The sequence below is a fragment of the Colossoma macropomum genome, unplaced genomic scaffold, assembly GCF_904425465.1.
Source record: "Colossoma macropomum unplaced genomic scaffold, Colossoma_macropomum, whole genome shotgun sequence".
NCBI classification, from domain to species: Eukaryota; Metazoa; Chordata; class Actinopteri; order Characiformes; family Serrasalmidae; genus Colossoma; species Colossoma macropomum.
The window spans coordinates 31,065,167-31,081,278 of NW_023494790.1; the positions used below are offsets into that span (position 1 = coordinate 31,065,167).

The following is a 16,112-nucleotide window of genomic DNA, read 5'->3' on the forward strand; positions in this document are numbered from 1 at the left end:
AGCCATTCAGAGGTGGCTTTCTGTTGTGCTTCAGATTGTTGTCCTGCTGCATAACTCAGCTATGCTTGAGCTTCAGATCACAGTCTGATAAATGGACATTCTCCTACAGGTTTTTCTAGTTGAGAGCAGAATTCATGGCTCAGTTATGGCAAGTCACCCAGGCCCTGAAGCAGCAAAGCATCCCCACACCATTACACTACCACCACCATGTTTGACTGTTTGTGTGATGTTCTTATTCTGAAATGTTGTGTTAGCTTTACACCAGATGTAACAGGACCGTTGTCTTCCAAAAAGTTCCATTTTTGGCTCATTAGTCCACAGAACATTACCCCAAAACGCTCGGGGGTCATCAAGGTGTTTTTTGCCAAATGTGAGGGGGATCTTTGTGTTCTTCTTGGTTAGCAGTGGTTTTCAGCTTACAGAATCATGAAGGCTTACCTGAGACATGTGAGGCCTGCAGTTCCTTAGATGTTCATCTGGGTTCTTTTGTTCCTGGATGATTCGTCCCTGTGCTCATGGAGGAATTCTGGTAGGCTGGCCACTTCTGGGAAGATTCCACCACTATACTGTGGTTTCCTGGAGTCTCAGAGCCTTAGAAATAGCATTTACCCCATTTACACCTGGTTCTTCATGTGACTAGTATCTGGATTGTAACCTGATAGAATTTTAGCCACATGCTTTTTTACTTAGCAGTCAAATGCGTTTCTGGTTAGTTGGACTGAAATTTGATTGCTGTGTGGGATGGAATATGCAAATCCACTTGTTACATGGCAATCAACTGCCAATTTGTTATCCGTTCAGTCCCTTCATCTGCAGGTTGTTTTGCACAGTAGTGTCTGTCTATTTTGCTATTAAGCATTTCCTTTTGCCGGGTCTCCAATCATGTGCATCCTGCACGATTATCTTCCTCACAGACACAGCTCACATGCCCAATGATGTACTGAATGGGGAGGAGTTTCGGGTGTACACGGAGGGTTTTTAAAGAGATGGATGCATTTACACTGCTATAACATGTGGCTTAAATGCATCTCAGACCACCTTCTGAAGTGGTTTAAGCGATCAGATTTGTGTCTGTTTTAAATGCGTCTTGGATGTGTTTACACTTGCATTTTCATGTGGCTTGGACTTATCCACATATAATTCTAATACGCAAGACGGATGAGGTGACCAGGTGTAAACAGGGACTTTGTAACCCTTTCCAAACTGATATATCGTTTCATATTTACTTTGGACCCTGGCATATTGTGCTGCTTGTTGAGACCTTTTAACCTACATAGCTGGAAAGGTTCTATTTAAAGGACCCACATCCTATCATATAATAGAAAAAATCAGGAGCGGGTAAACATTTTTTTTTAATAACACTGTACATAAGCTCATAGCGCAAAGGCATAAGTGCAAGTATAAGAAAGTACAGCTGATATGCTCTGCAATAATGCTCCTTAAAAGCTCTTAAATCTCCACTATGTAACTCATGTTGCATTTGCTTTATCATGCAGTAATGTTAGTTGGCTACAATCTGTTTGGAATCATTTGTCATATTAACAGTTTTTGTTATTTTATATACAATAATAACTTATACAATATGAATTTAAATATACTATTTACAAAATGTGTCTTTCCCAGTATTTCAAGATTTTGGTGAATAATAAGTGAATACAGTGAACTAAAAAATACATTGTAATGACCTATTTACATACAAGTTACCTGTCTTGAGATTTTATACATTTTTGAAATATGCTAAATTCTGGATTATAATTGTATTTAAATTAAATTCTTGATGTTCCATGGCAGTCATTTAAGATTTTTTAAGCCTTTGTTCATCATTGTGGACACGTCTAAAATGTCTTCACAGTGTTCTAGTGTTCTGGTAATTAATAGCAAGATTCCAGTTGAACATTCAAATCAGTTTTATATTGCTGAAAATATTGATTCCAAACTTTTGAATGCTAGTGCATATAAAAAATAACAACAAACAGTCTACAAATAGCTTTTTTCTTAAGGCCCTTTGAAATCCCTTTCCATCATGCCATATTATACTTGAACAGATACTGTAAAGAGCATTTTTGTAGGCAGGCAGGTCTCCATTTATTCTAAGTATCCTCTTTTCAAGAGGTTTAAGAAGGTTATTGTATAAGTTAATGTATTCCTATTTAAGAACATACTCAAATAGGTTTGCATATTTCATCAAAGGCCATGATTGTTGAAACTAGTATTTTCTTATCTTTCTCCTGGTGACCCATAGGTATTCTTTGACTCTATACAAATGATCCAGCTGATTTTTGAGCCCTTCATGAGTTGGATCAGGAGTGTTTAGGCAGGAAATAGTTGAAACTGTGCTGTGGATTGGCAGGAACAGGATTGAGTAACATTGGTTTAAGCCATTTGTTCAATAAGGACACCGCACTGCAAAATGCTTAGTTATACAGACTTAGTTAAACATTAGAAACGATTACCACAAAATTCCAGATATCTCCAAAGGGTCCACAAACTTTTTTCTCACAGCTGTACATTCAGCAGCACTTGCCTGTAGGTGGCACTCAGCTGCCTGCTAGGGGGGGATTCTTATTTAGGGGCTGTAACTCCTCCCATTCAACCCTATCTGCTCTGCATACCTTGCCATCTGTTTTGAACAGCAAGTGACACATGCAGTGGTTTAAAAATAGCCCCGATTTTGGAACTAGAAACTTCTCCAAGCTACAGCATGTTGGTGTGTGGTAGAAGTATATGCCACCAGGACCATGTTTTCAGCCAGCATTCAGGACTTGACATAAGATGAAGAAGTGTGATTTCAGATTTTTAGAGAAGTGTGAAGCTCTTTTGTCCGTGAAGAGTCCTTGGTGCATTTTCCTAAAGCTAAGCTAACATTTGTTGAGACTAAAGTTTTTGAAAATGGCTGCTGTTTTGGGGCAGTTCATGGAGTTCCACCCAGTTCATGGAACCAATGTGCGACTGGACCTGTCTAGAACCAGGGCCACCCGGGTTGAGAGTTTCGCCAATGGAATCTGCTTCAGTAAACATCCTCTGAACCCTGGAGAGATCTTCCTGTTAGAGATTGAGGACAAGGAGCTTGGCTGGTGTGGCCACCTCAGGATCGGCCTGACTGCACGCGACCCTCAAACTCTTGAGACGGTTCCTGAGTATTCTCTTCCTGATCTGGTGGACCAGGGAGAAAGCTGGGTGTTTGCAATCACAAGAAATCACAATAAGGTTATTGAAGACGACACTCATGAAGAAGTAGAACAGGCGGCAGATGGAAGAAATGAAGAAAGGAACAGACCCAAAAGTTTCTTCACTGACACCCACTTGTATATAGAGAACGTGTGCATACCCAAGGACAAACTGGTAGGACGGAGTCGGCCTGGACGCTTTAGTCACATCCTGGATGATCTGTACAAGACCAATGCATTGCCTCCAACTGCCCGACGCAGCCGCATAGGAGTACTGTACGTGCCGAAAGGGCAAGGCTTTGCTGATATGCATATTGTCATCAATGGTGAAGACATGGGTGCCTCTGCTAAAGGAATCCCAACTAATCAGCCCCTCTACGCTGTCATAGATGTTTTTGCTGCCACTAAATGTGTCAGAATTGTCCAGGTGGAATATGGCTGTAAGTTTCAAATTGAAATATGAAGTATTATTTTGTTTCCTCATTATATGAATTTTAGTATATTGTGGGTAATTTAGATGGTTAACCCTGCATGTCTGGAAATATCAAGAAGCTACTGTTGTACATACAACAGTTAGCATTTGCACAATAAAGGCAAGAAAGTTCTGCCTATGTTTAGTTTTATATAATTAAGAAGCAACCATTTATTATTTTGAAGGGCTTGCATATTTTGGGCATCTTGAGATTGGTGATACAGTGGCTCCGAAATGTATTTGTACACTTTAACCATTGGTAAATTTTAATTAAGTTTGTTAGGTTACTTCAGAAAATATTTAACAAAATATCTGTTTCAGAGAAAAACACCTTTAGCAAAACCTCAAACTGATGGTAGACTCTTTGTGTGGTGAAAGTCTGGAGAAGAATTCCCACCAGACTGCACTATGGGTGCTGTAAAGCACAGAGGTGAACATGTTTGGGGTTTTGTTTTTCTTACAATGCCGGTGGTGAGCTTGTGTTCACTGAACTCAAATAATAACTGACACAGCAGCTGCTGTAAAAGAATACTTTGCCAAAAGATGTCTTGGAATAGTCTGTTTAAAATGTTTGCCATTTGGTGTGACATTCTGACATTCCTAACATAACAAATGTACATTTTTAAGTATGGCACAAATGTCCAAAACCTTTTTTGGGCCACTGTATTGTAAAATAAATTTGAGTTAATAAAGCCCACCTCTAATATCAAAGAATCCAAATATAATATGTACACATGTCAATTAACAATTATATGTTTTTTTTTCGTAAAGTAACACAATTTAACCATTCTTTTTGCCATTTTGTCCTTCTGTTATAGTTGCATCACTGCAGACTCTGTGCCGAAAGACCATTCAGAAGCATATTGTCCACAGAATGGCTCTGGACTGGTTGGAGCTTCCAGAGTTACTAAAAAATTACTGCAAATTTGAGTAACAGAGCGGCGACACAGAACCATTAACACTCCCAAAGACTGGAAAGGCTTGAGCTGCAGAGCATTTTACAGATCTCTAATTCTCAAAGGTGGATTATCACACATGCTATTTGCATTTATAGCAATAAATAATGTACCAACAAACAACTTAATTACCACTTTATCTTTTCTACATTTATCTTCACTGACAATGAGGTGTAAAGTCTTACTGTATCCATTTCTTCTGTATGCCATATTCTTTAATCTTCTAGCACTTTGTCTATACCCTTAAACAGAAATTGTCATATGTAAAGGTAATGCACAAATGTATATTAGCACTATTTTACTGTGAATCTCTCTATATTACATGCTTTCTTTGAATAAAGCAAAAAGCTGCTAAGGATGTCACGTCAATCCAGCTGATCTAAAAGGTATGAGTGCTCCATCACTCCAGATGACGCGATCCATCACTATCGCTGCACAGCCCAGGTCTGTTGACCTTAGGCTCATGTGTGGCTGCTCCACGCCGTCCTATTTTAGTGGTTATGCTTTGCTATTGAAACTGAACAAGCTCTGTATGCGGAACTTAACACCTTGTCAGCAAAGGGTGCTTTAAAGTATTTGAATTCACTAATTATAAGGAATGTGTAGGTACTTTTCAACACAGCGTAAATCAAAACAGTAAAATCCTAACACGAGGAAAACATGGGTACGGTGCCCCCTAGTGGCCGATTAGGGCTATAACAGCTTTGAGCCCAGGCTAGCGTAATCGTGTAATGATCACGTGACCGGAATATTTTTGTCCTAGTGTTCTGGTCGCTGAAGTAATCTGGACCCACGCACAGTGAGCTGAAATATTAAACTTTTTTACATCGATTCTTTCAGTATAAAATGTCTTTTTGTTCTTTTTTCGGGAGGGAAGCATATAGAGACCATTTTAAACCGGGTATGTCATGGACTTGTTTTTCCCCTCTTTCCCAGAATGATGTAAGCTAGCATGTGTGATGTAACTTAGCTAGCCTGCCTAAAAGTGTAGAATAACTTTCGTTGTTCTCACAAACGAGTAAAATCTAAATGAGAGCACCCTCGTGTTTTATATCTTGTTATGATGAAGTTTATTTTTGCAATGCAGGTGGTTCCCAACTGTGAACCTGTAGTACACCTGCCCTGCACCTTTCAGCGTTTCCCTGCTCTAACGCAGGCACAGCTGATCCAACTAATCGGTTTATTAAGCCAGTGTTTCCCAACTCTGGTCCTGGAGGCACACTCCCCTGCAAATTCCGGTGTTTTCTCTGCTCCCAACCCACGTGATTCAACTAGTTAGCTCATTAACAAAGTGAAGTGGGTGTGTTGAAGCAGGTGGAGCAGTAAAATATGCAGGGCAGTGTGCCCCCCTGGACCAAGAGTGGGGAACACTGTGTTAACAAACCCTCCCTTCCTGAGCGGATGAGGCTGCGTTACAGCAGGGAAAAAAATTGCAGGGCAGGGGTTACTCCAGGACCAGTGGCCCACATTAAAACCAGTTAATTATCTCAGGTTTTCCACTTGTGGTGTTATTATTTCTCTTTCGTTTGGTTGCCTGCAGGAATATATGTTTGCTCCCAATGTGGACACCCACTGTTTTCAAGTAGGTCCAAATATGAGCATTCGTCTCCATGGCCTGCCTTCACTGAGACCATCCGTGAAGACAGTGTAACCAAAATGATGGAAACACTCACAGCCTATAAGGTAAAATAATAATAATAATATTAATAATCTCAGATAAAATATTATTCAGCAATATTACCTCAACTTGTGTTAAAGTAACCTTTTTCATTGTACACCCTTTAAAAAAGTGGTTCTTCAAGGCTTTTTTCGTAAAGGCATTCTAGATTCTCTAGATCTCTATGATAAACCTGATGTATGTCAAAAAAATTTAAAAGTGGTTTTATATATCAACAAAAAGAATTCTGCTATTGTAACAAGTGATAGAACCTGTTTTTGGTATGATATACAACCTTTTTTTTTTACTAAAAGTGTAGGACAGACAGATCTGTGAGATCTGTTACAATGTAATTTGTTGGGTTTATGTTTGGATTTATGTGCAGGTTCTGTGTGGCAAGTGTGGCAATGGACTAGGCCATGAGTTTTTGAATGATGGCCCAGAGGAAGGCTTATCGCGCTTCTGAATTTTTAGCCACTCACTGAAGTTTGTCCCTAAAGGTAAAATGGAAATGCCTGTCATTGAGTTTACCCTGGTGAAGTCACATAGCACTTGAAGTAATACCTTGCGTAAATGTGTTTCATATGGACATTAAATGCTTCATGATCCACTGTTCTATTATATTTCTTAATTTCACAGATCTGAGTATCTCTGGCTTTCATTTAAAATAATTTAATCCCTCATGTTTTACAGATAAGGTTGACAAACACTAAGGTGAGGCAAGGTCTATGAAGGTCTTCTGTAGCTGCTGTTGTTCGCACAAAAAGGGATGCTCAGCTGATGAAGTGGACAGGAAAAAGTCCAACGGGAGATCCTGTGCACAGATGTTTGTGACCATCCTGTTTAATGACCACTGTAATAACAATGATTTAGTACAAATGTGTATACAAAAAAGCTAATGAATTAAAAAAATAAACCTCAAATGATCTTATATTTTCTCTTAATGTTTTCATATTATATGTTTACCATAAGTTTAATTTATGTGAGTGGTGATGATATTCTAATTCTGACACGAAATGTTGCTCAAACTGCAGTAATATAGAGACGGACAAATGGTTTGACACTGTATGACGTGCGCCTATTAAATGTGTCGTGTGGCTTCTCAAAAGATGAAATCAGGTGTTTTTAAAATGATACTACACAGTGGGACAGTGAGATTTCAAGTCATTGCGGAATTTCTACTCCGTGGGCTTAAGGCCTGCCACATACTGTAATGAGTTTCTGGCTCCACTGAAGTACATAAACAATTTGCAAAATCTCTCTTGAATCAATAAAAAAGTGTAAAAATATAAGTTTGGTCTTTCATTTTCAAACATATAAATACACTCACTATCCAGTATACCACAAAACATCAACCTTATACTTGCACTCACTGGCCACTTTGAGGTCCTCCAAATAGGTGTACAATTACACACTATAGACCATCTGTTGTCATCTATTCCTCATTGGTCAATGTCTTACCACAGGTATGCTGCTGACTAGATATAATTTGGGTGGTGCAAACAATCAGAAATTGGCCACTGGTTAAGGTCTGGAGCATGGCTAACACAAAGTGTACATGGGCTACAGTCTCTAACTGTACACCAGTAAGGTGGACTCACACAAGATGTCAAAAAATAATAGACACTTCTTGTAATAAGCGAATTCAGCTACTTTATGGTGCACCCTTTGCTGACAGAGAAGTTCAAATGCACACACACAGCTTGTAGAATCTGTGTGATGGAGCACCACTTAATACTTTTTGGATAAGTTTTAGTGGCGTTTGTGATCCAACATCATCACTGGACTTGACCTCTCTAATGATCTTGTGGCTGAATGCAATCAAATCCTCACAGCAATGATCCAACATCTAATGTACAGCCTTCCCAGAAGAATAGAGCCTGTCACTGCAGCAAAACAAAGGGGGACAAACTTCCCAATAATACTAATAATAAGAAGAAACTTTGGACGAGCCAGTGTCTACAAACGTTTGGACATAATAGTAAAATCCAACTTTTAATGGAAATTGACATCGGAGTTTACGCATGTCTCTGATGTCAGTGCTCTCCTCATCAGAGGCTCGCGCTGTGTTTGGTAACTAGTGTGTGGTTCTCAGCGGTAAGTTAAACCACTGACATTAACTGTAAAACTATCTAACCAACATATGATTCTAGGTGTATTTGTTGTAGTTTATTTGTGTTTTATCGTTTCTCGTAAAATTTAACTTAATGACAACCATATGCTGGCTGTTTAACGACCAAACGCAGCTATAATTGCGTTAGCTAACTGGCTAACACGGATAACATTTTCGGCGTAAAGCTAACCAAACTAACAATTAGCTAGCTAACTATAACGTTGTCTCTCTTTGTCTTGCTTGTTTCTGGTATTTGTTGTTTCAGGTCAGAAGATGGCATATGCTCCGCTACAGAACTGTGTTCCAATATCTGACTTAAGCCCAAATATCACACACCAGGTGAGGCTTTTTCGATAGGTTTTAGCTAACTTTAGCTAATATAGTTACCAATGTTGCCTTACCTCAGTAACGTTAGCATGCCGGTTCAAGTTTTGATATGACCAGAGTTGAGGAGAGGAGCCTGAAATCATCCTCAAGTTAAAAAAAATAAATAAAAAAGAATTTCCTGTGGAACTTAAGAGGAACTTCTTAGTACACTTGGTGCATCAGTCAGCACAGATCCTTTTGGTCTTAAATAAAATGCTAAAAGTTCAGCATTGGGAGCAGCCTGGCAGCTGAAGTACCAGAACCGAATGAAAGTAAAGCCAAAAAAGCAATTATAAACTGTGAAGTTTGTAATACTGTGAAGAGCTGAGAAAAGTTGCCACACACCTCCTCACCACCTTTGTAAAACTACTCATTCATTTATTTATTATATTTTAAAAATTGTATATAAAATACAGAGACCTTTAAAGTAATCCTAAATGTGATGCCTAAATTCATTGCAGATAATGAATTAAACCAATACCTTATTTTTAGAATGTGGTTGGGATTATCATCGCAAAGACTGATGCAAGAGGATTTCCAGACAGAAGAAGTTAGTGACCTTGTAACTGTGAAACGAGTTACTATTCAAACGAGTTACTAATTCATTCTTGTTTCATACTGCCTAGATTGTTTGACTGTCATTCCTTTCTTCTCCATACACACTTTGATGTAAACTTTGGGAACAATAAGTCTCCTAAATCATGTATTGTCTAATTGTACATTATAGGGCTGTAATTGTATGGGTTACCAGTAAATTTCACTTTTATTTCCAGATGTTGGGACTGAACGATTCACTTTCAGCTTCACTATTAAAGACTCCCCAGACCATTTCATTAATGTGTCTTCATGGGGCAAAGAGGAATATGTTCAAGGACTTTGCAGCCGGTTCAGAATTGGAGACTGTGGTGAGACACAACTTGTAATAACTATTATGGTTCCTCATGTATTTTTGAATATTGCTAGACAATGCATAGTTAAGACTTTAGACACTTTAAGGTTTTTCATATTTGCTTTTCAGTCGTTATTGAAAATCCCCTTGTTGTTACCAAAGATCCTGAGAAAGAAGACAGATTCTGTCCTTCAACCCCAAGGTAAAATATCACATACTTTTGAAACAGCTACACAAAATATGCAGTGGATCTTTAAAACTGTGCATGATGCTGTTGAGGGATGACACCCGGGAACTTCAATTTTTTAGCTTGTAAAGTACTGTGCAAAAGTAAGAGACCACCCTTTCATTTTAATTTCCAGTCAAAATGGCCATTAAGTACAAGTTATTCATTTTTCATTGTCAGAAAAAGCAGGAAAGATATATTTAATAGACATTTTTACAAATGTTTCCAACACTAAGAATAATGTCAAATATATCAATATTTAATTTGTCCACTTTAGTTTTTTTTACACTTTTACTACTACTTTAGCTCTTTCACCCTTCTAATCTTAAAACCAAGGAGTTACAGCTGTGTCCTCCTAAAAAAAGTGTTACCAAAGGTGTCACTGACACTATGTTCCCCTTTAAAGAGACACCAACATTCACACAAACAACTACCCAAACACACCTCAGCTGCCTTGCACATTATTTTTTTCATGTGCATCTAAAATGGCTAAGTGATATATTTCTTTGGAGATTAGATATAAAATTATCCACTTGCATGAAGAAGAGGAAATTGCAAAGTAAGTAAAAAAAAAAAAAAGAAAAATTTATATTTATTTTTTTAGTTGTTGAGGCTCCTATGTAATTTTCTGCTAAATTCTATTTTCCTAAAATGGCATGTTTTACCGCAAATTAAGTAAATGAAAGGTTGTCTCTGGTTTTTGCACAGTATTGTACATATGTGATATAAAGAAAACAAACATTTTGATGATTCTTTGTTCATAGGCACCCAAGTGACACATTAATTAAAACAAAGTCAGCTAAACAGATGTGTGCCTGATATGTGGTGAAAAGCTTGTTAAAATTGTTCAAAAACTATACATTTTCTCTCAGTTTCTACAGATTGTTGGTGACAGAAACTCATTCAGCCATAAGGATGTGCTCAGATTTAGAAACAGAAACCAAGCTCCTGTCCCTTTTCCACATACCAGTAAAGGATTCAAGGGACTTCTACTCGCTGGGAGACATTACTGCAAATGGACAAAGCCTGGATGGACATTTCATTAACATTCTCGCTGTTGTGCGCTCGGTAAGGACATGTCAGTTGTCCTCACAGAGAGAACATACGAAAAATAATAAGTAATTTTTTTGTAGTTCTGTTTAAATCTTGTTCAGTCTTCTGTTTTATCTCGTAAAGATTGGAGAGCCAAAGTATTTCACTACTTCAGATGGACGGAATGGGCAGAGGCTAGAGACGAGGCTCTTTGATGAAACTTTGACATCCTTCCCTTTAATCTGGTGTGTCTGAAATACATTTTTCTGATTTGACGTTTTCCTAATACAATACAGTACTTATTTTTATTATTTATATTTATAGCTGGGATCAAGAGACAATTCAGCTTGTGCAGACACTGACACCACTAGAGACAGGTATAGTAATTCACTGTTTATTTCATAATATATAGACTAATTAAGTAGATTTATACAGTCAGATGCAAAGTTTGAACAACTCTGGTTTGCATGTTTTTTAAGTGAAAAAAAAAAATTACCACATTCTCTACAGAGAACACAGAAATATCATTTTTTTTCTGCAAAATTTAGTGAAGTGTAAAATTTCTGTTTACTTTCTGAGTTTAATATATTAGGAAAAAAGAAACATGAAATATAAAGTGTGCCATAGCTTTTGCCAATAACTTGCCATAACTTTTGCCAACTTTTTTCATTATGTTAACTTAAGCAAGTAAACAGTAATTGTACATTAAACATGCAGAAGTGTGTTCACTGTAGGGGATGTGTGTTACAGACTGTAGTTTTTTTTGTTTACTTTAGTGCTCTTCATAGTGGATGCTCGCATCAACTTTGATACTTTTCGTAACAGCATGGTGGCAACAGCCACCTCAAAAACAATCATTACCATCAATCCAGGTGAGGATACCACTGTACTGCAGTTCTTTTAAAGCTCTCAAATCAAAATTACATTCTTAGTCAGTTGACATTTTAACTGAAGTGAGGTTACATCTGAAATCCCTTTTCTTAATATCTAGATACGACCGAAGCGAACCAGCTATTCAGTCATGCAAAGGAATTATCAGAAAGTGGACAACTACATGAGCAAGATGCAGAACTGAGTGAAAATGTTCCTTGTAACTGAAAAACAATATGTTTATGCCTAACGTATATTTAAATGAAATAGCATAACACTGTACATTGAATCTGTGCCATTTTATTTTATTTCTCAGTGGAGTCTATCACTGATGTGCTGACAGTGAAACAAATTAAAGCCAAAGCCCAAGAAAACTCTGATACCTTCCATGGTGTAATTTATTCATTCATTACAACTCTAGGATTAGATTCCTCCATTTCCAAAGGCATTTGCAGCAGGTGGTAAGTCTGAAATACTTGGAAGTAAAATGCAGCCTGATTTTCTGATGTCCATATTTACCACATAGCTTGATTTCTGAATTATTTGTTGCAGTGTCAAATGCAGATTTCGAGTCAGTGTGGACATTGGGACCTGCACCAACACAGCGTGTCCAAACCAAGGACAACCACAAGAAGTCACTGCAGACTTTGATCTTTGGGTGGATATCGCTGATCACACTGGAACTCTAAAGGCCTGCAGTCTGTCAGGCACTGTTGCTGAGAAAACACTAGGATGCACTGTGAGTACAAACAAGGCAAATCACCTTGTTTATGCCTTGCTTTTATTCAAAACCATAGGGTTCTTTGGTGCCCCAGTGAGTGGAGTTAAAAGAGACTGTTTTTTACTGGACTGTTATTGGTTGCATGGCATTTGTTATGCCAATTTCCACAGTACTGTATAGTAAAATAAACTTAGATTTTTTTAGTATACACAACAAAAATAACTAAAACCTATAGTGTTAAATAAACAGTGTATTTAAAATTTTGATTTCAGTGTTTCTGTGATGTCCCCAAAAACCAACATATTTAACAATATCTGCCTATTCCACCTACAATAGTTTAGCTCTGCCCATTCATGCTGAAGTAATAAGGAGTGTTTCAGGCTGGAATTCTTTTTGAATGAGCCACTGTACAAGGCAGCTAATCAGAACAAAGCTCATTTACATATTATTGGTCTTAAAGGCACAGTAACAAAACAGCCTTTTTAATTCTAAGGGTGTGAGGGATTTTAAAATGGTTATTTAAAAATTAATTATGAGCAGAGATTTGGCTGTTCAAATGACACAAATGTTATAAAAAATGCAAGGAAAACATAAGAAATGGGTCATTTAAAAGAACCAATAAACTCACAAAGTGTTTTGAAATACTTTGTGGGCATACCAAGGCAGGTACTAAAGCCTGAATTCCAGAAGGTTAGTCTGTTAACTCTGTTGGCCATCTGGAGACAGATTTATGTTTTGGGGATTGTCCACATTGGCAGGAAAGTAATTAAGTCTTTGGATTTTATTAACAAGTGCAGTTTCACAATCCACAAATAACCAGAAACTATGTAGGGGAAAAATATATGTCCTGAAGTGGTCTACTTGGAATGTGCCCTGTATTTTAACTCAAACTATACAACTGGTGTTTATCAGATCTACTCAAATAAGATGACAGAAGCAAAAGGAAAAAAAAACATGAAAACTGTATATGTAATTGGGCTAGAAAAGGCTGTTTACAAAGCACTTTGTTTCCATTGCAGTCTGAAGAGTTCATGTGTCTCTCAGAGCCTCAGCGGATGGCCATGAAGTGGAGATTTCTACTGGAGAGATGCAAAATTTATCTGAAGGTATAAGTGAATTGTGTAGTCCCAAGAATTAATCACAGCCTTTTATTTATCTAAGGGCAGTAAATAATTTAAATTAGTATTTTAAGTTTCGTATATCTGTGTACAGCATGGTCATGCATTTCTAGTTTTTAACAGCATCACAAATCAAGTTGGATTATTAATCACCATTATTGATATTGTTGAATGAATTACTATTATTACTACTACTACTGTGATTTTTATTGCATTTACTACCATGATTAGTAGTGTAATGCAATAAATAGTAATAATAATAATAATAATAACAACAATAATAACAATAGTAATGCAATAAATATCATGTTTAAGCTCCGTGAATCTTATGACAAAATCTTGTGTTTTGTGATTGAACCATGACTGTATGCATTGGAATGCACTGATTACTATTAATTAAAAAAATACAATCACAATACTGTTCACAATAATTAGTGTTTTCATTTTTTGACAATTACAGCTTTGCCTTGATTAGCTTTTATGCTTTTACTTTTAGAGTGGAATTTCACACATTTTTTCAAAATGCCTGCATAATAAAATCATTAAGATATAAACAAAGTCATTCAGGGTGGTTTGCAGTGAAAGGTGACAATCTAGTGAAGCTTTGAGTCAGGATGATTCACAGTAATTGTGATGAGACGTAATAGAACCAGACATTCAAAGGGTTTTATGCCTCTATAAAATGAAGTGGTTATGAACATATTGCCTAAGGCCCGACACATTGTGTTATTTCAGAAATATATTTTTTGGCTAAAATGTATTTTTATAAATCCATTCAAGAGCAAAAGAAGTGAGGAGACCAGTTTCTGGAGTTCTGGGAGAGGAATGTTTTCCCATTCTTGTCTGATGTAGGATTCTAGCTGCTCAACAGTCCTGGGTCTTCTTTACTGGATTTTTCAATTCATGATGCGCCAAATGTTATCTGTTGGTGAAAGGTCTGGACTGTGGGCAGGCCAGTTCAGCACCCGGACTCTTCTTCTGCGAAGCCATGCTGTTGTGATGGATGCACTATGTGGTTTAACATTGTGTTGCTGAAATATGCAAGGCCTTCCCTGAAAGAGATGTTGTCTGGATGGGAGCATATGTTCTAAAACCTCTATATACTGTTTAGCATTGATAGTGCCTTTCCAGATGTGTAAGCTGCCCACGCCATAGACACTAATGCAACCCCATTACCATAAGAGATGCAGACTTTTGTACTGTACGCTGGATGATCCCTCTCCTCTTGAGTCTGCAGGACACAGCTTCTGTGGTTTCCAAAAAGAATTTTATTTTTTTTTCCCATTTTGCCTTAGTCCATTTTAAATGAGCTTTGGCCCAGAGAAGACAGCAGTGTTTCTGGATTGTGTTGACATATGGCTCTACAGCTTTAACTTGCATTTGTGGATTGCACGGCAAACTGTGTTCACAGACAGTGATTTCTGCAAGTGTTCCTGAGCCCATGCAGCGATTTGCAGTACAGAATCATGCCTGTTTTCAATGTAGTGCTGCCTGAGGGCTCGAAGATCACAAGCATCCAATATTGACTGTTGGCCTTGTCCCTTGCATGCAGGGATTTCACCAGATTTTCTGAATCTTTTGATGATATTATGTACTGTAGATGGTGGGATATCCAAAGTCTTTGCAATTTTACATTGAGAAGCATTTTTCTGAAATTGTTCCACAATTTGTAGATGCAGTTTTTCACAGATTGATGGACCTCTGCCCATCTTTGCTTCTGAGAGACTGTCTCTCTAAAATGCTCATTTTATACCCAGTCATGTGAGTTAGTTGCAAATTGCTCCTCCAGCTGTTTTTTATTAGTACCACTTGCTTTTCCAGCCTTTTGTTGCCCCTGTCCCAACTTTTTTGAGATGTGTTGCTGCAATCAAATTCTATTGTGAATAAAATGTCATTGCCTTCTGTTTTTATTTACATTTATTTGCATTTTACACAGCATCACAACTTTTTTGGAATTGGGGTTGTAAATTGGCTATATTTATGTCATGAACTTTGGTTCCTATCACCACCATTGTAAAGAAATCCAAGTCAGTAAGTGTCTCTAAGGTGGAGCATTTCACATAAATCACTCTGAATGCCTTTGTTTACATCTTAATGATTGAATTGTGCAGAAATGTCAAAAAAATGGGTAGAACTCCCCTTTAGGGCTTGTAGTGTCTTTTCTCAACAGCTTTCTTTTTATCAGGTTTCTCCATCTACTAAAAACATACGTGGCATGAGGGCAAATATCCTTTCTTGTACTCTCGCTGATCCAGTGGAAGTGAAGCATGTCATGTCTGCGATGACCATCTGAATGTGTCCTAACTGATGTGGAGCAAAGACTAAGAAATCAAATAGTTGTAATATTTTGTGTGTCAAAAGTCAGACAAGATGCATATTTCATTTAAAATGATAGTGTTCAAATGGTAATGATTTATTGTATCATTTATGTGTTGAATGTTTGTGTTATATGGTGTGTATTTATGAAATGTTTGTTTCGCTAAATAAATAAATAAAACTGCTATCCTTGCCTTTGCTTTAAGGCG

At 37.4% G+C, this 16,112-nt stretch overlaps 3 protein-coding genes across 3 annotated transcripts; all 3 read left to right on the plus strand.

The window, feature by feature from the left end:
* Window positions 1–2,639: 2,639 nt before the first annotated feature.
* On the plus strand, window positions 2,640–4,718 carry neurl2 (neuralized E3 ubiquitin protein ligase 2). Its single transcript, XM_036573064.1, has 2 exons — window positions 2,640–3,607; window positions 4,458–4,718. Exons 1-2 carry the CDS (start codon window positions 2,890–2,892, stop codon window positions 4,571–4,573), a joined length of 834 nt encoding a protein of 277 aa, XP_036428957.1. The 5' UTR covers window positions 2,640–2,889; the 3' UTR covers window positions 4,574–4,718.
* A 611-nt stretch (window positions 4,719–5,329) lies between these two features.
* msrb1b (methionine sulfoxide reductase B1b) lies at window positions 5,330–7,544 on the plus strand. Its single transcript, XM_036573065.1, has 4 exons — window positions 5,330–5,496; window positions 6,136–6,278; window positions 6,638–6,752; window positions 6,946–7,544. Exons 1-4 carry the CDS (start codon window positions 5,442–5,444, stop codon window positions 6,963–6,965), a joined length of 333 nt encoding a protein of 110 aa, XP_036428958.1. The 5' UTR covers window positions 5,330–5,441; the 3' UTR covers window positions 6,966–7,544.
* Window positions 7,545–8,304: 760 nt separating this feature from the next.
* meiob (meiosis specific with OB-fold) lies at window positions 8,305–15,880 on the plus strand. Its single transcript, XM_036571762.1, has 14 exons — window positions 8,305–8,349; window positions 8,631–8,704; window positions 9,224–9,281; window positions 9,505–9,636; window positions 9,750–9,822; window positions 10,719–10,914; window positions 11,023–11,123; window positions 11,203–11,255; window positions 11,655–11,750; window positions 11,870–11,968; window positions 12,065–12,209; window positions 12,301–12,487; window positions 13,489–13,575; window positions 15,773–15,880. The coding sequence occupies exons 2-14, from the start codon at window positions 8,639–8,641 to the stop codon at window positions 15,878–15,880; spliced, it is 1,401 nt and encodes a 466-aa protein (XP_036427655.1). The 5' UTR covers window positions 8,305–8,349; window positions 8,631–8,638.
* The last annotated feature ends 232 nt before the right edge of the window (window positions 15,881–16,112 follow it).